The following is a 24732-nucleotide window of genomic DNA, read 5'->3' on the forward strand; positions in this document are numbered from 1 at the left end:
ATGGAGAAATGCGTCTGCTGACACACACACATGTATTTCCAGGGCCTACATGAGGCAAGACTTTTCTTTTTGCCGACAGGTCATAGCTGTACAGAAAGGGCACAGCTTTGTTTTCAGCTTGTGAGGTTGAATTGGCAGAAGTCAAAACCCAGGAAAAGCTTGGGAACAATGCAAGTATAAGAGAGGAGTTACCGGGGAGACATCCCAAGCTTTCTCAGCTAGCCACAGAGTCTCTCTGATTTTTAATCATCTAATTTTTAACCACCAGCTGCATTGAAGCCTTGCACGTGAGCTTGGACCAAGGATGCTTTAGGACCGCTGGGCTTGCTTTTGCATCCTGCGTGGCCGATCCTTCCCTTTGCCGGTTCCAACCAGCACCGAAGCGCAGTGTGTCATACCCTGGATCTTGCGTTTTCACCCGTGGATACCCCCTGGGGCCGGGTTTGCCGAGGCTGGAGACAGAGGCACAAGTGCGTGGCGGAGCAAACGAAGCAGCCCCAAAGCTCCAGCAGCGCGGTGGCTTGTGCTCACGGGTGTTATCACATCCCACTTGGCGCCCGCCTCTCGCCGCGGGATGCAGCCCACCTTCCTCAGAGTGGCTGCATGCAGAGGCTAGCACATTCGGGGGAGTGTGAGATAAACACCAGCATTGCTCTCCGACGTTTCGGGTCGGTTCCTATCCAGATTTTTGGGTTCTTACCCCACGTTTCAGGTTGGTTCTTACCCAACTTTTCAGGTTCTTACCTGACATTTCGGGTCAGTTCTTACCCGACTCTTTGGGTTGGTTCTTACCTGACATTTCGGGTTCTTACCCGACATTTCGGGTCGGTTCTTACCCAACATTTCAGGTCAGTTCTTACCCAACTTTTCAGGTTCTTACCCAGCGTTTTGGGTCGGTTCTTACCTGACTTTTTGAGTTGGTTCTTACCCAATGTTTCAGGTTCTTACCCAACATTTCAGGTCAGTTCTTACCCACATTTTCAGGTTCTTACCCGACGTTTCGGGTCAGTTCTTACCCAACTTTTCAGGTTCTTACCCGACGTTTTGGGTTGGTTCTTACCCAACTTTTCGGGTTGGTTCTTACCCAATGTTTCGGGTTCTTGCCCAACGTTTCAGGTCGGTTCTTACCCACATTTTCCGGTTCTTACCTGACGTTTTGGGTCAGTTCTTACCCGACTTTTCGGGTTCTTTCACAATGTTTCGGGTCAGTTCTGACCCGACTTTTCGGGTCAGTTCTTACCCAAATTTTCGGGTTCTTACCAGACTTTCTGGGTTGGTTCTTACCTGGTTGGTCAGCAGCTCTGCACCTCGGGCCGTGCCGGGTTTCTTTTGGCACAGCCTGCCCCTCGGGAATCCCCCCTGCCGGTGATTTATTAACGCATTGTCCAAAAAGTTCTAGCTCAAACACTGTAGCCCGTGGTAAACTGGATATCCCGTTTCCTTTTCAAAATGTTGATGTTGGATTTCTCTTTCTCCAGTCTTGTGCTTAAGATGATTTTTTTCTTCCTGCCAGTGGAGGATTGCGATCTAATTAGTGCCTTTATTTCACTAGGAGTAGAAATGACATTATATGTTCCTTCGAGTTTTTCCCCTTCACAGGGCCAAGGGATGACGTGGAAATGCCGAAGTGTTTTGATGCATCATGAATTGTCTGGGTGGCAGGAAACGTGAAGTCCAGCCATCGATGTTTTGTTTATTATTGGGAATATTTCAGTAGTAAAGTTACGGTTCTTTTGGCTGAAACGTCCCTTTTCCTTTGCTACAGAGAAAGCAGCCGATGATGAAGTCCAGAAGTCTGACATCTCCTCCAGCAGCCAGGGAGTGATTGAGAAGGAGTCGCTGGGACCTCTCCTGCTGGAGGTAGGTGCTGAAACCGTGCTGCCCACGCTGCCAGCCTCCCGCTGCTGCCGAGCAAAGCAGTGCACCCAGAAGGTAAAATTCAGAGGGGGGAGGCAGAGGGGGTGCAGCGGGGATGACAGAATCACAGGGTTTTAGGGGTTGGAAGGGACCTCGTGAGACCACCGGGTCCAACCCCCCTGCCAAAGCAGGTTCCCTAGAGCAGGCTGCCCAGGCAGGCGTCCAGATGGGCCTTGAATATCTGCAGAGAAGGAGACCCCACAACCTCCCTGGGCAGCCTGTCCCATTGCTTTGTCACCCTGATCATGAAGAAGCTCTTTCGCGTGTTGGTGCAGAACTGCCTGGGCTCCATTTTGTGGCCGTTGCCCCTTGTCCTGTCCCTACAGAGCACTGAAAAGAGGTTGGCCAAATCCCTCTGTCTCCCACATTTAAGATATTTGTAAACATTGCTAAGATCCCCTCTCAGTCCTTCTCCAGGCTGAACAGCCCCAGGTCTCTCAGCCTTTCCTCATGGGGAAGATGCTCCAGGCAACTCATTTCAGTCTTCAGCTTCAACAAGTCGTTCAGAAAGGGAGTCGTAACCAAGCTTGGCAGAGCACATTCAAAGAGCTGAGGTGTGTATATGAAGCTCTTGGCATAAAGTTGAAGCAGTTCTGCATAGCTTCGTAATATCAATGATAAAATCCTGAGTTTTCTTGAAGTGTGGATGAAATTGAGCTCGCAGCCTCATCTAGAAGTTCACACGGGTGGGGCATATGGGTCGTATAGATGGATGGCTTCCGACAGGTTCGCATCCTGCCGTCGTCTGAAAAGCAGGGAGAATGTGCTCCACGTTTCTGCTGGTTTCAGAAGATGGGGAACAACCTTGTGTGGCAGGAAGCCCCCAGCGGGACCTGGGGTGGTTGTTACGCGGACGTGCAGAGAAGGAGGCTGTTATTACCCCCGTGACGGGTGGGCATGCTCTAGCTGAGTGTATGACTTGGATACGATGTTAATCGTAGGTCCCAGAGACAAACTTTGAATCCTAAAGCGTTCAGCTGGTCATTTCCCAGGGGGTACCTGGGGTGGGGCTCCCCGGGAATGGGCAGGCGTGGCAGGACCTTCCTGCAGCCACCTTGCTTCGCTGCAAATGGCTTAGGACATCTCAGATCCGAAGACCAAAAGGAAACAACATCATAATCTGATTCATTTAGTGACTGCAGTAGCATAATTCCTGACGTGGCACAGCCCATATTCTGTGAGTGCTGTTGGAAGCCAAGTGAATAACTGGTGGGTGAAACACGGCATGTTTTTGGAGAAAGCAAGCCAGGCTGGGAGTCAGGATACCTGCATCCACTGGTGGTGAGCACATTATCAAACCAATCTGGATCCCGAATGAGGCACCAGGGAGGGAGGCATCCCCCACGTCTTTGGCCTCGGGGGCCATGGGATGATCTTTGCATTGCCCTGCATGGAGCCAGCACGAGAGCAATGTGAGCGGTAGCTGCAGAAGCACACGCGGAGGAGCACGTCCCTGCCTCCAGGAGCAGAAAATGGGTGCTGTGTGTAGCATTCCTGCCCCAGGAATGCTCTGGAACAGCGTGGCAGTCAAGGTGACACGTTTGGGATGTTCTGGCAGAGGGAACGAGGCTGTCTGAGTGGTGATGAAGGTTGGGATTTGCCTGCAGTGCAAGGGGAGATTTGGAAGAGCATTCCAAAACCTGCTTAATCTCTGCCCATACTGTGCTGCTCTTCCTTGAACCCTGGAGTGAAGCTGTCCAAATGAATAAAACTGCAGGAGGTGACACTGCAGCGGAGGAGCTAGCAGCTTGCTGTTCGGCTGGCACACCTCTCATCCTTCATCCACCCCTTGAATCCTGCGACGTCTTTTCCAGCCTCCCCAAATTTCTGTTGGGGTTCTGATGTGGGTAAGGTGTCTGCTTCGGCACTCCTGCAAGCCAAATGCACCCAAGCCATTGCAGAGATCGCCTTGGTGTTACCCTGGAGGTGAGAAAGCTTCACTTTTCCAGATGCTTCAGTCTTGGTGTAATTGCCTGGACGGTTTGTGGCTTGTGGTCGTTGATGGAAAGCTTCATTTGCTGATGCTGGGAGGCAGGACAGGCAGGAGGGCAGGACAGGTTGTATCGAGAGACTGCATCCAGCGGGGACAGTGCCAGAGCAAACACGAACTCTGGAGAAAGCAGCACCCGTAAACCTGCAGTAAATCCCCGGATTTCGTAGTGCAGCCCTGGGAACGTGCCTTTACCTACCACGTCCTGAAATGAGGAATGCAGGGACCGCTGGACGGTGCCAGCAAGTGGAGCAAAAGCTCCTCGGAGCATCCCCAGCACCCTGCTGGAGGAGTCGGTGGGCACCTGGGAGCGTCACACATCAGTGCCACAAACGGTGCTGAAAACCCTGAGGTCACTGCAAACACGGGGAAATTAATTAAATCAGCTCGTTCATCACCGAGAATTGTACACCATGCTTGTGCGGGGTGTCAGTCTATCCTTTCTGCAGGAAGGAACGCAGAGGTGTGTTGCTGTTTGGTGAGCAGTGCTTCGTAAATAACCTGGCAGGTACTTCTTGGTCATAAACGCCCAGTGGGACTGCAGTTATTACCCGCACGGGCGAGGAGTGATTTCCTTGTCGGCCTCCCGTGGGAGCACGAGAAGCGGTGCTGGACGTGGAAGCTGCGTTCCCCAGCAAAGCCACCCTCTGTCACCGAGCCTGGGGGAAATGTGCTGCTGTCCTCCATCAGATCCCTTGGGTTTTTCTTTTCCAGAGCCAGCGTGTCCAGCGTTTGGCTGCAGCCTTGGCTCAGGAGGGGCTGGGATGGGTGCTGGGGCGGAGGCACCGTGGCTCTGGCTTTGGGAGCAGCCGGTTTCCCAGCCTTGGGGACGCAGGCAGCACGTGCCCATGAAGCCTTTTGAGCTGGGGAGTCCTTGCCCCATGTCGGAGAAGTCGGTGTTACTGATGGTGGCTGTGCCTGCCGTCCCCGCAGGTGATCTTGCAGCTTTGGGAGCCTGCTCGCGCCAGGAATTTGCTTTCGGTCCGGATTGACCACAAGCAGCAATTTGTGGTTTCGCTGGTCCCCGAGCAGCAACTCAGCCTCTGCTGCCGAAAAACATTCCCGAAATGACTTCCAGCTCCGGGATGCCCTTGGCTGTGGCAGGGTTTCAAATCCCCAGGGGTGAAAACGCCGCCAGATTCGGGGCTGGGGCTCAGAGCTGCTGGATGGGGCCAGCACGCCCGAGTGGCCACCCCGGGCATGATGCTGGGGACACATCCAGCAGCACGCTTGGAACCAGGGGATGTGGAACGTGGTGGTGATATCAGGGCGCAGAGCTGCACGCTGCCACCTCCAAACCCTCTGGGACCCCACGGGATGTCACCTCGTTGCCCCTGCCACCAGGGCACCCCCCCCCAAACCAGCGGCTGCTGGGGAGAGGGGTCCGTGGGGCTTTGCCATCCAGCCTGGGTCTTTTTTTGGGCGCCCGAAGTGCAAAGGCTGGTTGTCTTGGCAACAGGCAACAGCTGGGAATAAGGAAAATTGCAGCCGATCTGCCAGAACCGTTTTGACAAAAGATTTCTTTCTTCTTTATGTCTCTTTTTTTTCCCCCCTTAAATACTTCCCCTTTCTTGCACTTGCTGTCTCTGCACAGCAAAACCTGCGTTTCGGAGCGCAGCCCGGCCGCTCTCCAGCAGAGCAGCTCCCTCCTGGCCAGGCAGGGTGCCGGGAGGGGGCTCGCTGGGGATGGTGAGGACAGACTTGGGGACATCACGAGGGACAAGTTTCCCATGTCCCTGTGCAGTCTGCGACAGCCTGGAGGGCACCTCCTGCTCTGGGATGTGGCCAGGTCCGGCTGCAGGATGGTGCGGGGTCAGAGCTCGCTGGCGATGGTAGGGGAGGTAGAAATTAAACTCCAGGAGGGTGAAAATCAAATCCTGCTCATGTGAATTCATCATTTCAGCTGATTTAACGAGCCTTAAAAAGAGTAAATCAGCGCTCAGCCTTCTCAAGGGCTCCTCGCAGGAACTCCGAGCTTATTGCAGAGCACCAGAAAGCAGGGAGCTAAAAACCTTCCTTGTGTCCTCGTTACAGGCAGCAGCAGAGCTCCCGTGCCGCGTGGTCGGGGCTGGCTCACGCTTGTCCTCATCAGCTTGATTGCAGGAGTTTGCCACTTGCATCCTAAATGCACGAAAAAAAAAAAAAAGTTGTTATTCTGCAAGACGCTAGGGCTCTGCTCTTCTCGGGCTGCAATTAAGTAAATCGGGCATATGCTTAACTTCAGCGTCGTGCCAGATCAGAGTCTTCCGGACAGCTCTGGCCCTCGGAAAAGGTTTGTTTATGGGCTGCTGGCACACGACGTGGAAGCGGAGACGTCCTCGGCGCGGCCTGCAGACCTCGGTACATGTTTAAGCAAACGCGCTGTTATTTGATCTCCGGCAAAGGACCCGCAGCGGTTACGAACTAGCTCGTTCCCGTTAGTGCCCCTCGGCTAACCGCAGCGCAGCTCCTCGTGTTCGCTCCTCTGTCCCGCCTGCGGACCGCGCGGGGTAGCTGGGCTCTGAGGTCAGCTCTCCTGATTGATTCGGGTGCCGCTCGCCCCTGTCGAGGAGCATCTAAAAAGGGGTGTAAAACACCTAAAAATGGGTGTAAAGCAATCGCTAATTGGGACAGAAGAGGGAGAAAGCAGTAAACAAAAGTGTTCGTTGTGCCAGAAGCCGGGAAGCCAGCTTCTGTGAGGATACAGGGTGGGGATGAGTGATGCTGAGAGGCAGAGGGAGGTTGCCCACGGTCACGGAGTGACTCCAAGTCACAGGACGTTGATGTCCAGTCCCTGGCTCACTGCAGGGACCCGCTGACCGCCTTTGCTCCCATTGCAGGCGTTGGACGGCTTCTTCTTCGTCGTGAACCGCGAGGGGAGGATCGTCTTCGTCTCCGAGAACGTCACCAGCTACCTGGGCTACAACCAGGAGGAGCTCATGAACACCAGCGTCTACAGCATCCTGCACGTGGGGGATCACGCCGAGTTCGTCAAGAACTTGTTGCCCAAATCCTTAGGTAAGAAAGCCTTTGAGTTGCGTTTTTCCTCCCTTCTTCTACAGGAGGTTTGTTCCATTTTTGGCTTTCAGTTCTACAGTGGCTGGTCAAGGTTTGACCTGGAAGGTGCTGAGCTCGGGCTGTTTCTCAAATTATTATCTCTGCCGACATCCATCCTCCCAGTGAAATATCCTATTTATGAGCAACTAGCAGTCCTAGTGGATGGCAGTCTGAAAGTAACCTTCTCTTTGCCTTTCGCTGCTAACAAAACCCGTGCGTTCAGTGCCGCAGCTCGGCGGTGAGGCTCCACGAAGCCACTCGGGTTGGAGCTGGGGAAGGACTGGGCTTTGTTTATGAGTTAGTGTAAAGAGCCCAGCCTGATCCCGTCGACCGCTAGGTCGCTTGCCAAAACGCACATCGCTTAATGGGCGTTTAAGCTCGTTTTTAAAATAATGTGCTTACTCAACGGCACCGAAATCCAGCTCCCAGCACGAGCCTCTCCCCCACCAGAGCCCTCGGCGGCCTTCGTGAAACACCCGGCTGCAAAAGCTTTGCCTTTGACGGGGCACTGCTAAGGCTGATAGGGCCGAAACCCAAACGAGGGGCTCACTTCTCCCAGTTCATTTAGGGTTTTCGCCCAGATGGAGAGGCTGTGGTCCCGGCTGCTTTCAGAACCCGTAAGTGCTTGGCATGAGCTGCCCTTTGGGAAGGCTTTGCTGGATCTACGTGGTGCATAGCCTCGGTGTTTCTCTGCCTTCTGTCCTCCACACCGGGACACCAACAGCTGGGAGGAATTGTCACCCCATAAAGGCACACACACAGTGTTAGAGGCAATCAAAGGAGAAGCTTTTATTCCTTGACTTGATGCAGGCGTCCTTCATCGGACTCTCAGAGGATGCTGTCGTGCAGCAGAGGAAGGAGCTGCAGTCGGCGTGCGCTCAGACAGGAATGCAGTTCTGCAAGCAATGCTGAGCTGAAAGCTTCAAGAAACAGCCTGAGCTCAAAGCAGCCTGAGCAGGGATTCAGGGCTGGTGCTGACCAACAAAATGCAGGGGCTGTTTTGCCTACGGAGAGGGGCTTTTCTCTGCCATCCTCCTCCTCCCCACAGCAGAAAGCACCCTGCACCCAGCGGCAGATGGGTAAGGCAGGGGAGGCACGCTGAGCCGCGATACCTCATCCGGCGACACCTTTGAAGAAATAACCATGATTATCAGAATGAAGATGAGCCTTTTCCAAATAGCTCAACTTAAAAATAGGGCTTTTTTCTTGAAATTCGCAGTTGCCTTCCTTCAGGGTAAATGCGATGATGGTTTTAACCACCTGTATATATGGCCGTGCGTCAGTTTGAGCCCGTGGAGCTTCAGGAGCTTTGTCTCTTCCCTGCGGTTACCCGGCTGAAGGCTGTGAACAGCTGTGTGTTTTCTTTTGCTCGGATGTTACAAGCCCCTTGGCTCTTCTTGCAGATCAGGTTGTACGAGAGCTTCATAATCTGCTGGTGGCAGAACCGCTTAGATTGAATATGGATATTTGCGGAGATGTTGGAGGGGTTTAGCAACGCGAGCCTTCCAAGAGGTGTCTGTAAGTTTATGGGGGAAAAAAACAGGTTATGGGAAAATATCAAAGCCAGTTCAGCAGCTTTACCAAAAACCAGTGGTTTGAATTCCAGATTTTTGTGATTCCGAAACAGCCAGGTAAAGTTAGCAGGATGTTTTGGTGCTGTTCTTCCCACCGCTACCGAGGCACGAGAGCCCATTCCAGCTCCAAAAGTGACTTTTTACAGCCCAATTATCCTCCAAAAGCACTGCTTGATAACAGAAGCATTGACCTGACTCTAACTGCATGGCCAGGAAACCTGGGATGTGCCACGGTGGTTAAAGCACTTCCGAGGAAAGCCAGGGGAAGTTTTAATTGCTGTGTGCTGCGCCGCCGTGAAATCGCGGCGAAGCTCCTCGTGGGCTGGAGGCAGCAGCAGCCGCTTGGACCGGCACCAGAAGGTCTCGTTGTGGTGAGAGCAGCGGGTGACTTGCTTTTCCATCAGACCCAGCAATGAGAAGGAAGTAAAGAGGAAATCCATCTCTGTGGGGATGCCCAGCTGGAAGCTGGCTTGCTGCAGACGTCCCAGAAGCTTCATTCAGGAGGATTTCAAGGAAAACGGCACAAGTCAGGAGTCCTCCCAGGCTCTGGAAGTGTCTCAGCCACCCGGTGCCTCAGTTTCCCTGTGTGTAAGATAGAGACGATGATGCCTATCAGCAATGGCTGTGTACAGAGCAATTCATTAACATCGGTGTGATGACTCTCACGGTGACGTTCTGACCTCAGCGCGGGTTCTAGGTGCTCTTATTGCCTGTCTGGGATCACGGACCTGTTCCTTGGGTCTTTGGCAGGCTCACCAGCCATCCCATAACTGGGTGTCCCAGGCTGCGGCACTGCTTCTCCTCCAGGCTGAATTCAGCAGAGCTTTTTCCTTCTCATCTGGAGAGTTCATCTGCAGAAAGCAGGGGCTGGCAGGAAACCCGGCCGTGGTTAGGCGGCACCCGCCGACATCGCTCTCTGCATATTCCGGTTCCCGGTGCTTTTGGAGGAGATGGGGACCGCTGCTGCCGTGCCAAGGTTTGTTGAGCAGGGAGACACCGTGCAGCCGTGCCTCAGGATCGTGATGGTTTAATATCCCCCGGGACTCTGGGGCAACGTGGGCACAGCCTGGGCTGGTGCAAACACTGCCAGCCTGAGATCCGCAGTAAGGATCAGAGCTCTGACCCGTGGCGCCTTGTCTTGGCGATACGTGTGCACAGATGTGGCTTGTAACACCCTCTCTCCTCCTCCTTTCTCCCTCTCCCCCCCAGTAAACGGAGTTCCTTGGCCTCAAGAAGCGACGCGGCGCAACAGCCACACCTTCAGCTGCAGGATGCTGATCCGGCCGCCCGACGAGCCCGGCGCGGAGAACCAGGAGGCTCGCCAGCGCTACGAGGTGATGCAGTGCTTCACCGTGTCCCAGCCCAAGTCGTTCAAGGAGGAAGGAGAAGGTAGGGCAGAGCGTCCCGTACTTCCAGCCGTGCTCTGGGAAGGGGGCGGGGACGAGCTGCCCCTCCAGAATTTTGCTCGCTCACCAAAAAATGGGCAGGCTGATTTTGAAGGGGCTTTGCTGAGGGATGCGGGGTCTGCGTGTGCACACTGTGGGTACTAAAGGTGCTTTGTGGGCTGCTTACAGCTCCCTTTCCCGCTGAGCGGATGCTGTCCAGCCAACAAGGCTTCCCTGGCTCTCCAGAAGCAGCCTCTGGTCTTGCTTAAGGAAGGAGAAATGCCTTTTCATTACCAAGGAAATCTCCCTGGCTGCACAACCCTTACCTGCTGAGCTTTTTCTCAGCAGGATGGAAAGGGGGAGGTTGTTGGGTGAGCCCGAGGTGTCATCACACCTTAATTCATAGCAAGTGGAGTAGGTGCCCAAAGACACCATCCAGAGCTTTCCCAGCCCCAGGAGCTGCCGAGCGCCGTGCTGCCGGCCTGGTTTCAGCCAAATTTCAGGTTTCAGATCCCCGCAGGGACTTGGGACAGGCAGGGTCGTCCCAGCAGCAGCAGCAGGGCTGCTTCCTTCCCACTGCTGGGGCTCGGAGCAGGAGAGCAGAGGAGCTTCCCTGCAAATGCCATAACTCTCATTTCTGTGTACCAGCTATTATTTTCCAGCACATTAGCTGAATTAATCCACTGCGGTTTACACAGGAGATCATGACTGGAAGGAATAAATTATGGTATTTTATGACCAAATACTTTGCCTGAAGCCGACAGTTGCTGGCTTTTAGCGCTGACTTTTATTGTGTGATACTGCCAGATCCAAAAAGCCTTTACAATTAATTTCTCCAAACACTGGGAACCTCTCTCTTCCAGCAAACTTTATAGAGTTTAGAGACAGCCTCCGTGCTTTGAAGGGCTGGAGGACTGCTCGGGGCAAACACTTCCAGGGCAGGACGTGGCAGTCGAGCGCTGCAGCGCTATTTTAATTAAAATTTGGAGTTGCAAGCGGTGGCTGTAAGGTCTGACTTTCACGTTCCTCGTCCCTTCTCCTTCTGCTTTGGCAGATTTCCAGTCATGCCTGATCTGCATCGCGAGAAGATTACCTCGACCGGCAGCTGTCGCCCCTTCCGAATCCTTCGTGACCAAGCAAGACACCACAGGTAATGCCCGAGCGGTGCTGCTGGTGCCGTCGGAGCTCCTCCTGCCTGGCAGCGTCCCTCCTGAGCTGTCCCTGCTGCTGTCCCCGCGTTGTGTCCCGAAGGATGCTCTGCTGCATCCCACCTCCTTCGCCGCAACGCGTCCCAGCGCTCTCCCAAGGCTTCGGGGAGGGTGCTGAAGTCTGGGAGGTGCTGGGAAGTGCTGGATTTGGTGCTTTCCTCAGCCTGCCAAAGGAAACCTGGACTTGTGTCCCTTGGAGGAGTGTCCGTGGGTGCAGGATGTGGTCCCGGAGTGGTGCTGGCCTGCAGCTTGCATCGCCGCGGGGCTTGGAGCAAGAGCGAGCTACGTATGGCTCCAACCAGCTGGCTGCTGGGAGCGTTGCGGTTGGCACTGGGACCTGGAGACATCCTTCTCCCCTCCTCGCCCGGGTTTTTGTAGCACCTCCTGGGGTTTTTTTGGCACCTCAGCCGATGGGATGTGTCGTACCCATTCTGCACACGCAGCCGCTCTCCGCTCTTTGATACGGGGGTGCCTTGAGGTTGCTGACTGATAGGAGCGAAACAGTCATCAGCTTTCAGGTTTCAGTTTGCTCTCAGCCAAGCATTGCTTTCTGCTTTGCTGTAGCCATTCTGGTGGCCTCCTTTCTGATAGTTAATCACCGCCGTGGACTTCCCTGCAGCCTGCGGATCCGTAATGACTGCTTCCCAGCTCTCTGCTGCCTGTCCCTTGCCGGAATACCAGCCAGCTTTGCAAGGCTGCCTGTTTTTTTGTCTTGGCAAGGGAGAAAACAGAGCGGGCACGGCTGGGGAGGGAGGCTGGCAGGGTGCTGGGGGTGAGGCCAGCTGCCCCCATGCCGCATTTGGGGACCCCAGGGGTGAGGGCGACTTCCCCCAGAGGTTTTGTGGGTGAGGGTGAGGTGTCCGTACTGGGATTCTGCTTCCCAGGGCCACGTTCGTGGCTCTGGTCCCCAGCGTACCTCCTGCTCAGCACCGGGGGCTCAGCCACATGCGTGCCTCGAGATCAGCTCCTACAGAACGACTCTCCACCCTCTTTCACAGTCGGGCTTCTGTGCAGGCACCCGTTTGCAGACCCCTTTGTGCAGGAGCTGAGGGATGTATTCTGCAGCGCCGCTGCGCTCGAGTTAACGTGCCTTTTCTCTCTCCACCCAGGTAAAATCATCTCCATCGACACCAGCTCCCTGCGAGCCGCCGGCAGGACGGGCTGGGAGGATTTAGTGCGGAAGTGCATCTACGCTTTCTTCCAGCCCCAGGGCAGAGAGCCATCTTACGCCAAGCAGCTATTTCAGGAAGGTAACAGGCTCCTCTCCCCGGCTCTCTCCCTCTCGTGCTGAGCGGCGGTAGCTGCAGCGCGAGGCTGATGCATGGCCCTCGTTGCTGGATAAGTGCTTTCTGGAAAAACAAACGCCGCAATAATAAGCGCCGGGTGCCAGAGGGAGAGGTGAGATGGCTGAGCAGCGCTGGAGGAGCTCCTCCAGCCGCAGAGGAGCAGAGCTGGCCCAGCAGGAGGTTCCCTCGCACCCTTCAGGAAATTACAGAATGGAGACACATTTCCACAGGCCCGATTTAGGCGTTATGTTGAGCTAAATGTGATTTTTTTTTCCTGTGCCATATGCAAATGCCATCCCCAGTGGCTCAGTGGAAGGAGTTTACGCTTCTTCATGCTCTGTCGGCAAGGATGCTCGCAAAAAAGGATGTCAGGACGGCAGGAGGTAGCACAGGCAGGTTGCCTGAGCTTCTGGAGAGGTTTCATTCAGGCAGGGCTGCAGTGGAAGCGTCCTGCTGCGGCTCCTGGTGCCTGGCTGGCGTTCATCCACGTGTCCGTACTGCCCGCTGGACATGGAGCGATGGCCCCTCTTAAGCTCTGAACGCTCGGGGATGGTGCTCGATGGGTTTAGGTGGGTGTGAAATGGTGAGAAAAGAGCTGGGAGAATAAGTGTAGCACCGTGGCCTGGCCTCGGGGTTATTCTGGCCTCTCTCACTCACTCGGAAGCAGCTGGGCCTAAGGGGTTAGCAAAAACGTAGCGTATGGTTTTGGGTTGCCGTGAAGCTGGTCTTGTCCCCGTGTTGCCCCGGGCTTTGTCTTCTTCCCCCGTCCTCTTCCTGGTGCTTTGAGTGGTTCTGCTCGGGTTCCTAAGGGGCCTTTCTGTCTTTTGGGCTGTCTCCCTCAGTGATGACCCGTGGCACGGCCTTCAGCCCGTCGTACCGCTTCACCCTGAGCGACGGCACGGTGCTCAGCGCCCACACCAAGTGCAAGCTCTGCTACCCCTCCAGCCCCGAAATGCAGCCCTTCATCATGGGCATCCACGTCATCGACAGGTACGTTCGCGGCACCGCCGCTGCCGAGCCGCGCTCGGGCTCCGTACCAACGCCCGGGGGTGATCTGGAAATGAAAGCAGCCGTTCCCTGCAGCAGCAGGAGGATCCGCTCATGGTGTTCGTGGTGTTGGTTTGGGGGTGTGAACCCCGTGGGGGATCCAAGCCACCAGCACAGCAGCAGCTCCGTTGGGTTTTGTCGATGATGGCCATTTCGCAAAGAGGCAGCGCCGGGCGTTCAGGTAGAGGTTTACAGACATGCCTGGGATTTCTGCCTTGCCCTGGAGAACTTAGACAAAATATTTCGGGAGGGAGAGGCTCGGAAGAACTGGCTGAACAGGGTGAGGTGAGGCTGCGGACCTGGGCTGTGCGGGAGGAATGGGAGGAGGTCGGGGTGGAGGGGAATGGTAGTGGAGCACGGAGCATGGGACCGGGAGGAGGCGATGCCTGCAGGACTGAGCCGGGAGCGGCCGTGCTCCAGTGCTGTGTCACCTTTCTGGGAGGTGGTAAAGCTGCTGCCCTCCTCCCACGCCGTTGACATGGATCCAGGGCTTGCAAGCTGCTGCTCTCCAGGCTTCAGATCTCTGCAGAACAAAACCAAAGAGGGTGGCGGGGACTGTCTGAGCGATACCAAAGGCTTGGGCAAAGCCTCCAGTGACTCTTCCTTTCCTTTTCCCCTTTTGTCTCCGGCAGGGATCACGGCATGCTGTCTCCCCAGGAGAACACTAACTCGGCGATGGCGCTTCCCCGGGTCAGCCCCTCGCTCAACCCCAGCATCTCCCCGGGGCAAGGCATGGCCCTGCCGCCCTCCATCCCTCCCTCCAACGGCAGCATGCTGGCCACCGCCGGCAACCAGCAGCAGCCCGGCGCCGGCCTCCACAGCAGCAACTCCAGCACCAGCCAAACGAGCTTTGGGTGTTCGCCTGGGAACCAGATAGGAGCCAACGTTGCCTTAAGCCAGGGACAAGCTGGTCCCCAGAACAGTAACCACACTTTAAACCTCAATAGCTCCCCCATGAACAGCCCAGGGATTACCCCGCCGCAGTTCATGTCTCCTAGGCACCGGGTCAGCCCGGGACTGGTACCCCGGCCCAGGGGGCCCAGCAATCCCTTCTCCCCCCCCATGCCCACCATGCACTCCCCCGTGGGCATGGCAAACAGCGGCTGCGGCGGCGGCAGCGGCGGCGGGGGCAGCGGCGGCGGCGGCTCCAGGTCCTTTCCCAGCGCCCCCATAAACTCTATGCAGGGGCTAAACGAGGGCGCCAGCACGCCGGTGGGCTACTCCACGCCGCCCCCCGTGCTGCGACAGCTCGGCTCCCAGAGCTCGCCCGGCCGGCTCGGCATGCAGCCCATGAAAACGGAGTCGAAGGACAGCAAGGAGATCGCCTCCATCCTGAGCGAGATGATCCAGTCCGACGGCGGCGCGGGCGACAGCAAGCCGCTGGACTCGGGCATGCTGCACGGCGGCGAGAGGCTCGCCGAGGGGGAGAGCAAGTGCTCGCAAGCCACCAGCCATAAGCTGGTCCAGCTGCTGGCCACCACGGCGGAGCAGCAGCTTCGGCACGCGGACGCGGACACGAGCTGCAAAGATTCGCTAGCCTGCGCCGGCGCCCCCGGCACCTTGGCTGCCGGCAACCCTCCGAGCAGCACCTGCCCCTCCTCCCATAGCTCGCTGACCGAGCGGCACAAGATTTTGCATAGACTCCTTCAGGAGGGCAGCCCTTCGGACATTACCACCCTGGCCATGGAGCACGAGAAAAAGGACAACGTCCCCAACCCCGCCACCACCCCCACGGCTCAGAGCCAGCTCCCGGGCAACCCGGAAATCAAGCTGGAGCCGGAGGCGCTGAAGAAGAAGGACGTCAAGGATCACCAGCTCCTGCGCTATCTGCTCGACAAGGACGAGAAGGAGCTCGCTGCCGCCCCGGCCCTCAGCCTGGACGACGTGAAGGTGAAGGTGGAGAAGACGGAGCAGATGGAGCCCTGCAACACCGCCCCGGTGCCGCTGGCCAAGCCTCCGGCCGCGGAGGAGGTCAAGCTGGAGTCCCAGGGCCAGGTGAGTCCGTGCTGGTGAGACAGATGCTCGCAGTGAGCATCCTCACAGCTTTCGGGGTCAGCGCTGCCAAAAAGGCAGGTTTTGGGGTGTTTTGCCCCATTGCGCCCCCAGCAGGAAGGCGTGGGTGAGATGTCACCTTCTCCAGCGGTGCCACCTTCTCCAGCACCGGTGCCGTGCCCTGGGGTCTGGGTGCTCCACATTGTGGCAACTCAGACCCTCGAGGCAATGCCGAGAGAGAAGGGAAGAGGCTTCGGCGAGGTGTATAAAAAGGAGAAAGAAATGGTGCTCCTTGCTGCAGGTGGTGGGCCTGAATGGAGAGGAGGCCACGTGCGCCTTGCCAAGTGAAAGGCTTCTTAATTCTGCATCTCTGGGCACATTCAGGGCTCGCGTCCCTGGGAATTTTCAATCTGTTGCCCTCTTGTTGGCTGAGATTAGCAATTATACGGGCCTTTTAGTTATCCTAAAAGTATTATTAAATTGAATAATCCAGTGACAGATCTCTGCAATAGAGATTTGAGCGTATAAATATTCATTACATGCGGCTCTGAATAGAAGAGATTTCTTATTTTTGAAAGCCAGGGGAGATGGTAACATTGGATAAGGCTGCTTAATCCTTTTTAAGCGACGAGAACAGAGAGGCTGACATTCAGAGCGAGGCTGATAGCCTGCTCGCCGACTGTGTCAAATGAGGCTGCCGAGCCCGAGAGATACGGCGCGAAGAACGGAGCACGCCGCGAGCCTCGAACGGCAACCGCACAACGAGGCTCTTAATAAGGTTACGGGCTCGCTTCGCCGGGGAGCTGCGGTCAGCGGTGCCGCAGGAAAATGGGAATCTCCCCCATTATCTCTTCCTCTAACGTGCTCTCCCAGATCCAGATGAGTTACCCAGCCTGTGCCATCCACTTCTGGGACGCTGCTGGTATGGCTTGCTGACGGCCCAGGGCTGCACCGTGCCCGCTGCGGGGCTCCAGAAAGCAGAAAAGGGCTTGGGCTCGGAGGACTTGGAGCCTGGCCGTGTTTATAAGCCCCTCTTCTCCGCTTTTGGAAGCGAGCTCGCGTTTTTGGACTTGTTCGTGGCTTTTCCTTTCCAAGTATCTCTCCCCAGACAGCTGGAGAATGTCAGACTTCTACGTCGGACCGTGACGAGTGCTTCCAAAGAGTTAATAAAAGAGGCTGGAGAGGGTTTGTGGAGTCTTAAAACGCGTGTTCGAAGGAGTGAACAACCCTTAACTGCTCAGCATCTGAGCGCGGAGTTCAGCCTCCACATGGTTTCTGTTAGTTAGATGGCTTCAGCGAGGCGTGGGGAGGGGGAGCTGCCATTTCAGATAAAATCTAGCACTTGCCTGGGATTTTTTGTTTTCATGTTTGCGTTGAAATAGCAATTAGGAGCGACACAGCAGTGGGGCACACTCCGCAGCTTGCCGCCGGCCTCCCGGCAATTATTTCTTTTCCGGATTTATCCGATAGAAACGCCACGGGTTAGCTGGGAGCCACCTGTTCTTGGAGCGAGAGCAAGAAACGGTTGAGCGGGGCTCAGGAAGAGACGTAGTCATCGCTAGGAGGGATTTCGAGAGTTAAAAAAAGTACAGAAGAGAAGACAAGGTTTTAGAAAGTCTCTTAGTCCTTTTGCTCGAAGGCATGAGCCGAGCTCCAGGTAGGTTTAGAGGGAATTCTCCTGCAGGTCAGCTTGCCTTCCACCTGCCCTCTGCACCTTGCCTGGGAGCACTCGGCTCCTCCACCCCGCCTGCACCGAGCTGGGGCCGGCCTTGGAGAGAATCCCAAACCAAAGCTTTATCTTCTCCATTTGCTTTTTGGTTTCTGAATCTTTACATTTCTCCAAAAGGTTTAAAAAAAAAAAAAAAAAAAAAAAGAGGCACGATAACAGTCAGAGGTCCTCACGGAAATCGGTGCCTCCTGGAACCAGGGCTTTGCAGAAAATTCCAATTAGCTGAAGCTTGCGATAAAATCGTGGGATTGGAAAAGAGGATCCCGACCTTGACGAATTTCTGATCGGATCCTGCCTCGTAATCATTCCTGAGAAGACGACCTCGCTCCTTTTGCTGTGAGGCACCCCGTGCTCCTCCAGGATGGCTTCCCGGGCTCACAGGGATGAGGATGCTCAGGGATGCTCTGTTTTGCTTGCAGCTCGCTCCATACCAGGTCTCCCAGCCAGCCAGAGCACTGCTTTATGCCTTTTTCCCCTCCGTGTGCCTGCTTCCCCAGCCTTTTGCTCACCCTGCTTGCTGGAAGAATAACCTCGTGCCCAGCCTGATGCCTCATCGAGTTGCAAACTTGAGGAACTCCGCCTGAAAATGGGGTTTATCATGAAAACCCTTTTGCAAGCCCAAGCAGAGCTCTGCAAACACGCCCTCCCGGTCTTCTAACTGCACCGATGGTTGGGGTAGGAGACACATTTTTTTTTGGCTCTCCTATTCCACCCTGTTTCTAGGCGTTAAGTGGCCTTCCCTTCGCAGCTGCCAGGTTACAGATGTGTGAGCTGCAAATGGGATGGCCTCACGTTAAAACTTGCACAGATATGGTCCCTGCACTGCACCAACCCTGGATACTGCACTGTAAATTGTGGTATCGATACCTGCCGCTCGTCTTAGGCTTTCCATCACCGGTGTTGCCTAAACATCATTTAATTCTCCAAATGCCGCTGGAGAGAAAAAAATCAGGTGCCCTGCCACGGGTATTAAAAAGACCAATTCGTCTGCGCAGGTACAGCCACGAGGCTGTAGAGGCAGGGAAAAAACGTGCTCAAGGTCGAGGAGGAAATCTGTGACATTGCTGGGGGTGTCGGGGGGTCTGTGGGGTCCCAGCCCCCCTGGGATCGTGGTTTTGGGGAGCATCTTGGGTTCAGGAGGGATGGAGCTGGGTGCCACAGAGCGCAGCATCACCTGCAGCTGCTCCAGCACGGCCTCTTGGCAAAACGAGGCAGAAGAAGGTTATTCAGTTGATTTTCCTTCGTGGAAAACATGCAGGCATGTTTTAATGCCTTTCCCTAGCGGGTTTCTACCTGGCAGCACTTCGGTGTTACCCCTTGGTTAGGTGCTTGATAAACCATTGAATTTTTTTTTTTTGGATGTGTCCTTCCTCAGAAAGGGGAGGGGAAGCAAGAGCTAATGCAGGCAGACAGAGCTGTCTTCCGCAGTTTTTCTCGCTGCACTCGAATAAATCTGGAGACGAGCCTTCGGAGCTGGGCCCGTGAAGAGCGATAACCTTGAACCCGCGCCGGGGAGACGCGGCAGAGCTTCGTCACCGCCAGCCCCTGCCCGCGGAGGACCCACCTGGCTTTTGTTTCCCATCCTTTTTTTTGCAGCTGCCGTGGCAGTCGCAACCCCCGCGGGCTGTTTTAGGGCTGGGTTATAAAACACGACCGAGCAGGATTTGGGAAGAAAGCTCCCGTCGGTGATGTTTTGCAGGAGGACCTCGCAAAACGGCTCCGTGAGCTTGGGAAGGGCGAAGGGATCCCGGGGCCAGATCCTGGCCTTGCCACAGGCTGTGCTGGGAAGCACGGAGGTGTTTTGCACCCCTCGGCCTTTAGGAAACTGTCTGCTATTTGTCCTGGGCATGGGCTGTCAGCCTCAGCCCCCCGTCTCAGCGGGCACGGGGCCATCGCCTGGCTCCTGCCGAATTTCTCTGGCTTCTCCCCACGGGAGCCTCAGGTCTTGTATCAAATGCAAAGGTTTTTTCCAGTGCTTTTGAGATGTCTGTTCATTACAACACGTTAATGGCTTGCCTTTCGGAAGGGTGGCTCATCAGGAAACGGCCCGTGCCCTTAGATTTTCAAATATTTGACTCCCCTTGAGACATTTTTCCTTTTAGCCGAAGCTCGTTTATCTCGGCCCCTTTAATCCCAGCCTGCCGCTCAACGGCACCGCCGTTACATCCTCCGGTGCAAATCCCTTACCCTGTCCCATTTATTCGAGTCCCCGGGCTAAACATCCACTCGGCCACTCTCAGGGATGAAGGAGGCAGGAAAAGCCGTGTGATATTTCAATATTTCACCAACCCACTGATGGTAATTGCCTGCCCGAGGCGGGCGCAGAAGTGCAGCTTCGGGCGGTGGTTCCGGAAAGTCACTTCTGCTTCTTGGGCCATTTTTTATTGTTATCATTTCAGCATCAGCATACGTGTATTAACAAAGCAAATGAGCTCCCGTTTTAAATTGCTGCCGGTTATGTATGGCCCTCTCAATACCGTGCTGCTGGAGCCATTAATAATTGTGCTAATTGCAGCGTGTGCTCCTCTGGAAGCTGCAGCCATAGATGAGGCTTGGTGGCGGGGCACGAGGGGGACAGTCCTTGTCCCTAGGGTCCGTGCCCTGTTATTTGTCCCTGGGAGGATGTGGCTTCGCCCAGGATTATCAGGACAACCCGACACCAGTCCCTGCTTTGCTTCGTTCCAGCCCGGTGCCGCCGTCCCCTTGGGTGTGGTTTTGATTTGAAAGCTTGCTGATGCCCTGTCCGTGTGATTTGGGGGCGATTCCTTCCCAAGGGGTCGAGTTTTTGTATTCTTTCCCGGGGGTTGCAAGCTAAACCCGGGTGACAGCGGGGCACCAAATCCAACAGGCCCTGGGACGCAGAAATAATCCCAGCCGTGAGCTTCGTACCGCACCGGGGGGGCCACAAGCACGCCCTGGAGAGCTCACCGAGCAATTTTGGGACATCCGAGGCTCTCGATGCTCATCACTTCTTTAAGCAAAGGGCTTTGCTCAGGGCTGGGGGAGCAGCATTTCGGAGCTGTGTGCATGCAAAAGCAGAGCTCGGTCCTGCCGATGCATCGTGGCGGGCTCGCTCACCGACCTGTGCTCTTCTTTCCTTCCTTAGTTTGCTGCCGAACTGGAGCAGCTGGACCAGCTCCTGCCGTCGCTGGAGAAGGCAGCCCAGCTGCCGGGCTTGTGCGGGCCGGAGAGGAGCGAGAGCGGCGTGGCCGTCAAACCCGAAATGCTGGCGGCCCCCCTGCAGCCCAGCGCCGCCGCCAGAGCCCCCGCGGGACTCAACCGTAGGTGTCCGCGGGGCAAACCCACAGCTCGTCCCCAAACCGGGTCCCTGGGGCGGGTGGGAGCACACGTGAGCTGCAGGCACCCAGGGGTGCTGCCGTCCCATTCCTGGTGTCAGGGGTGCGCGGGGGATCCAGGTTTGCCCCCCAAAGAGCCTTGATGTGAGTAAGAGGCCAGGGGTACAGCAGAGGTGTGGCTGGTTGCACGGGCTGAATACGCCCAGGTGTAGCACCAGGGCCAGCACAAAGGGGTTAGAAGAGAACAAAAATCCCTGATTTTTCCCCAAAGCCAGCAGTTTGACCCCCAGAAATGAGGATTTGTCTCCCAAAGGAGCCCACAAGCAGATCAGAAAATCGGGGTGTCCTGTAGGAGGAACACGTGGAGCCCGTGGCTGTGGCTCCTTGCTGTCCCCATGCCCGTGCCGGGGCTGTAACAGGCACAGCCTCCTCCAGCAAATGGGAAAAGCAAGATTTTACCAACGAGAGCACAAATTTACCTGTAAAACCGCACCCAGCAGACTCCCAGCTGTCACGGTGCTGTCGCTTGGAGCCCAGGAGCCCACGCTGTGCACGTGCCTCGATGGGCAGCCCCGCGCCGGCACTCACTGCCAGCCGTCCTCACCGGTCCCCTTCTGTCCCGTGCCAGTCCCAGCACAGAGTGCCAGCCTGGGCCGCTCCCCTGGGGCTTTTCCCATCCCACCTCTGATTTTTCCTGGTACACGGCTAAAATTGTTTGTCGCATCCCCGGCATCGCTGCCCTTCGTGCCGCTGCAAGCTGCGCTGAGCCCTGAAGTGCAGCTTCTGCTGAAAACCAGGCTCTGGGGGCTCCCAAATTCCAGCATCGGCTGCCCAAAGGCACGCGGGGTGAGGCAGGGCGGGATGGGTGCTAAAAGGGGCGAGGGTGACGGGCAGAAGCGGCACAGATCCCGGCAGCATCGGGGCACCGCGCCGTGGGGAGCGGGTCAAAGCTCATCGCTCCGGCCTTTTATTTCCCTGCCGAGGACCCGCTCGTCCCAGAGGCTGAAAGGCTCAGCACCGTGAGCATAACGGGGTGACACGGTGGGTGTAATGAGAGCCGAGCTTCTTGTCCTTGGAGGAAGGGGAATCGCCCATAGAACGAGGGCGACGAGGTGGCACGGGGCTGCTGGCAGGGACCCGACCGCGCGGGGCAGAGGTGATGCCACCGGCCACGGTTATAAATTCAGCTGGTGGCCGTCACCATGTGCGAGGCTGTTAGAAAGCGAGCCTCCTGCGTGTTGCAGCTGAACACGGGCGTTCGCTCCGTGCTCCCCGGCTGCAAGCTGCAGCCGGATTTGTAAAAAGCCGTGTGAATAGAAATGATCACGATGCGAGGCTTGACGCCATCATTTTCCCGTTTGATTTTAATTGATTTTAGGCCAGCAGTGCCCAGCAGATCACAGATGGTTCACTGAGAACGAATTGGTCCTGATCCCTTCCTTTTAGAGGTGTTCAGAACCTATTTTTATATATATTACAGATGCCAGCCCTGCCCCTCACCTTGCACACATCTGGTTTATTGCTTTTTTTAATGCCCAGCTGATTGTTGTTATTTTTTATGCCCAGTTGCTTATTTCTCACTGGAGCTGCTGCGACTGCTGCTTTTTTTTAGCTGGTTTTCAGGTCCCCTTCCTGGCGGGGCTGCAAATCCCTCGAGTGCTGGCTGATGTTGCGCCGAGCCCTTGGGTCGAGTTGCCTTGTTACTTTATTTATTCATTCGTTCGTTTATTTATTTTTACTGCTTCTCCAGCTCTGAGCAGCGGGCAGGGCGTGCAGCCTGCTCGGGCCCCCTTTGAGTTCTGCGACCCTCTGGAGCCGGCTCAGCTCAGACCCGTGGCTTTTCCTGCAACCAACGGCAGCAGCCCGCGGCCCCGCGCGCCGGCCGAGCAGGGCAGGGGCGCAGTGACGGGACCAAACCCCTTCCCGCCCGACACAGGTACGTGCTGCCACAGGTACCCGCTCGTCTCCGCCATCCTCAGGTCGCGCTGAGGCTTTCTGGCAGAACAGGCAAGGCAAAACGCAGCGTTAAAGCACTCGCCTGGGGAGCTTTTTTGGGCAAGGTCACCCCATCGCAAAGGGGAAGGGCGAGGAGCAGCGGTGATGCTCAGGCTTGTGGGTGCTGGAGAGTTGCAAAGTGGGCTTAAAAATGCCTCTGACGTGGTGAGGTGTTGTAATTCTGTCTGCTTTTTCTTCTTAAAATGTCAAAAAGTGACATGGGATGGAGCACGGGCTTTCCTGGTGCGTGTTCCTGTGTGCCAGCCCCTCCATCCCAGACATCCCAAGGTTACAAACCCAAACCATCCACCTCGATACAGCTGCTTCAAGTCGGTGGCTTGAGTGTCCCTGTTTGCTGGTGGCTTTCATGAGCAGAGAGCTTTCAAGCTCTGCTTATTCTTTTCTCCCTTTCTGCATCGTTATCTCAGGCGAAGGAATGACCTTTCTTTCCATACCAGGCCCGCAGAGGCAGGCAGAGGGAATGGCTTTTCTTGCCAGAGCCTCTTGGCCAGGGTTGGGGTTGATTTCCTCGAAGCCTGGAGCTCCTGCACTGCTTCTGGGGACACGGAGGAAGGTGACAGGGTGCGGTGACTGGGTCCTGCTCCTGCCCAGCAGCTCAGCCGAGCAGGTACGAGGGCTGCAGGCGCAGCAGCCTCACCTCGCTGTGCTGAAATCGCCGTGTCGGCACCCACGGCAAAATGCCACCCGCCTCCCTGTGCCCCCTTCCCGCAGCCCTGCAGGGTTTTGGGTGCTGCTCGATGCGTCAAGCGGTGCTAAATGGGACCTGGAAGAGGGACCTCGCAGAAACCCAACGGCCCAGCTCTGCTCCTTCCACGATTGTGCAAGCCACAGCGCGTGCAAGAGCGCACCAGCCCCAAATCTTTGCTTTGCGCTGTGCCCGTGCCCCTTTATTTTTACATCCAAGTTTTCCTCCCCCAATGGATCCCCTCCGGGAGAGGCAGGAGCCAGAGCTGTGCTCGGAGTCTGCAGAGGCTGCAGCTTGCAGCTATGTAATATTAGCTCACATCAGAGGAAGCTTGCCCTTCCCTTTTTCTTTTTCCCCCTGTCAAACCGTATTCCTTCCCATTTTTCGGACACTGTCCCTTTCTTTCCTCGATGCTCCCAGCCCGCTGAGCTGCTCAGCCCTACGTTTTTCCTCCCCGTTCAGTGCAGCGCCCAGCGCCAGCCCCGCGCGCGCCGCGGGGTCCCATCCGCGACCCGGCTCTGCCTTCCCCCTGCTCGAGGCCGATGCGCAGCCGCGGGATGACACCCGGACTTCGGGACCACGTGCGAGCAGCCGGGGCCTGATGTTCTGCTCGGGAAAAACTGCGGTTTTCAGCAAAAAAACAAAAAAATCCAAAACGGGGAACTGTCGTCAGGCGAGCGGGGAAGGGTTGGAGCAACCGCACCGCGGCTGCGCCGAGCCGGCCCCGCCGGAGCTGCTGCTGCTGCCACTGCTTTTATCCGCCTGTTGCCAAGCAACCTTAAGGCTTTTTTGAAGACATTTCGAGAAGTAAAGGAGCGCCGCCGTGCCGGATGGAGCTCTCTGCGTTTCCATCCCAAGAGAGCGGGCTCGGGGCTCTCGGTTTTGGAAATAAAGCCCCCAGCCCAGGCTCAGCCTGGTCGCCGTCATCGCCCCACGTCCCCTGCCCGGACCAGGCCGGTCTCGGGGTTTCTCTCCTGTTAGTTTGGGGAAGCTCTGCCGGTGCCACCTCGGCTCCTGGCAGCCCTGTGATCGCAGCTGTCCACGAGAAAATGGTGTATTTGTTGGGAAAAGAATCAGCTCGGCTCAGCTGTGTCAAAAGAAGAAAGGTTTTCAACTTCGGTAACCACCTTTTAAGCGTTTTCCCTACAAACTCGGGGCCTTTGGCATAGGGTTGGCCACCCGTGGCATATTCCAGAACCAGACTCATTCCCCCGTTTCCATCTGCGCGGAGCTCCGCGGCCAGCTGAGCCAAGACGCCGTTTGATCTTCAGTCCCAACTCCTATTTCGAATGGGATGATGTCAGGTCTCCAGCTGCATAAATCTCCCTGTCCTGGGCTCGGGCTCCAAGTTCTGCTGAACTTAATCTAATTGCGTTGGCTCCCTGCCCTGCACAAATTAACTTTTCTCCAAAACAGAGTCAGAAGATGCTGGTGGGTGGGTGCTGCTTCACCTAAAATCCCCGACAGTAACCACCGGCCTTCGGGAATGAACCCTCTGGCTTGACTAGAGTTTGAAAACCTTGCTGAAAGTGTTCTGAAAAGAGCAACTTGGATGGGGTGAACATTTCCAG

At 56.1% G+C, this 24732-nt stretch overlaps 1 protein-coding gene across 6 annotated transcripts in view; it reads left to right on the top strand.

Annotated features, from left to right (window-relative positions):
- Nucleotides 1-24732, top strand: part of NCOA1 (nuclear receptor coactivator 1) — a 166647-nt gene that overhangs the window by 126290 nt on the left and 15625 nt on the right. For all 6 annotated transcript variants that reach the window (XM_080585496.1, XM_080585499.1, XM_080585501.1 and 3 more), the window contains 9 exons: nucleotides 1766-1860; nucleotides 6727-6904; nucleotides 9727-9906; nucleotides 10957-11052; nucleotides 12220-12360; nucleotides 13239-13386; nucleotides 14076-15438; nucleotides 20271-20445; nucleotides 22211-22396. In XM_080585496.1, coding sequence (XP_080441622.1) covers nucleotides 1766-1860; nucleotides 6727-6904; nucleotides 9727-9906; nucleotides 10957-11052; nucleotides 12220-12360; nucleotides 13239-13386; nucleotides 14076-15438; nucleotides 20271-20445; nucleotides 22211-22396 — 2562 coding nt within the window. The remainder of the gene's footprint in view (nucleotides 1-1765; nucleotides 1861-6726; nucleotides 6905-9726; nucleotides 9907-10956; nucleotides 11053-12219; nucleotides 12361-13238; nucleotides 13387-14075; nucleotides 15439-20270; nucleotides 20446-22210; nucleotides 22397-24732) is intronic.

The sequence above is a fragment of the Anser brachyrhynchus genome, assembly GCF_964034855.1.
Source record: "Anser brachyrhynchus genome assembly, chromosome: 3".
Taxonomy (NCBI): Eukaryota; Metazoa; Chordata; class Aves; order Anseriformes; family Anatidae; genus Anser; species Anser brachyrhynchus.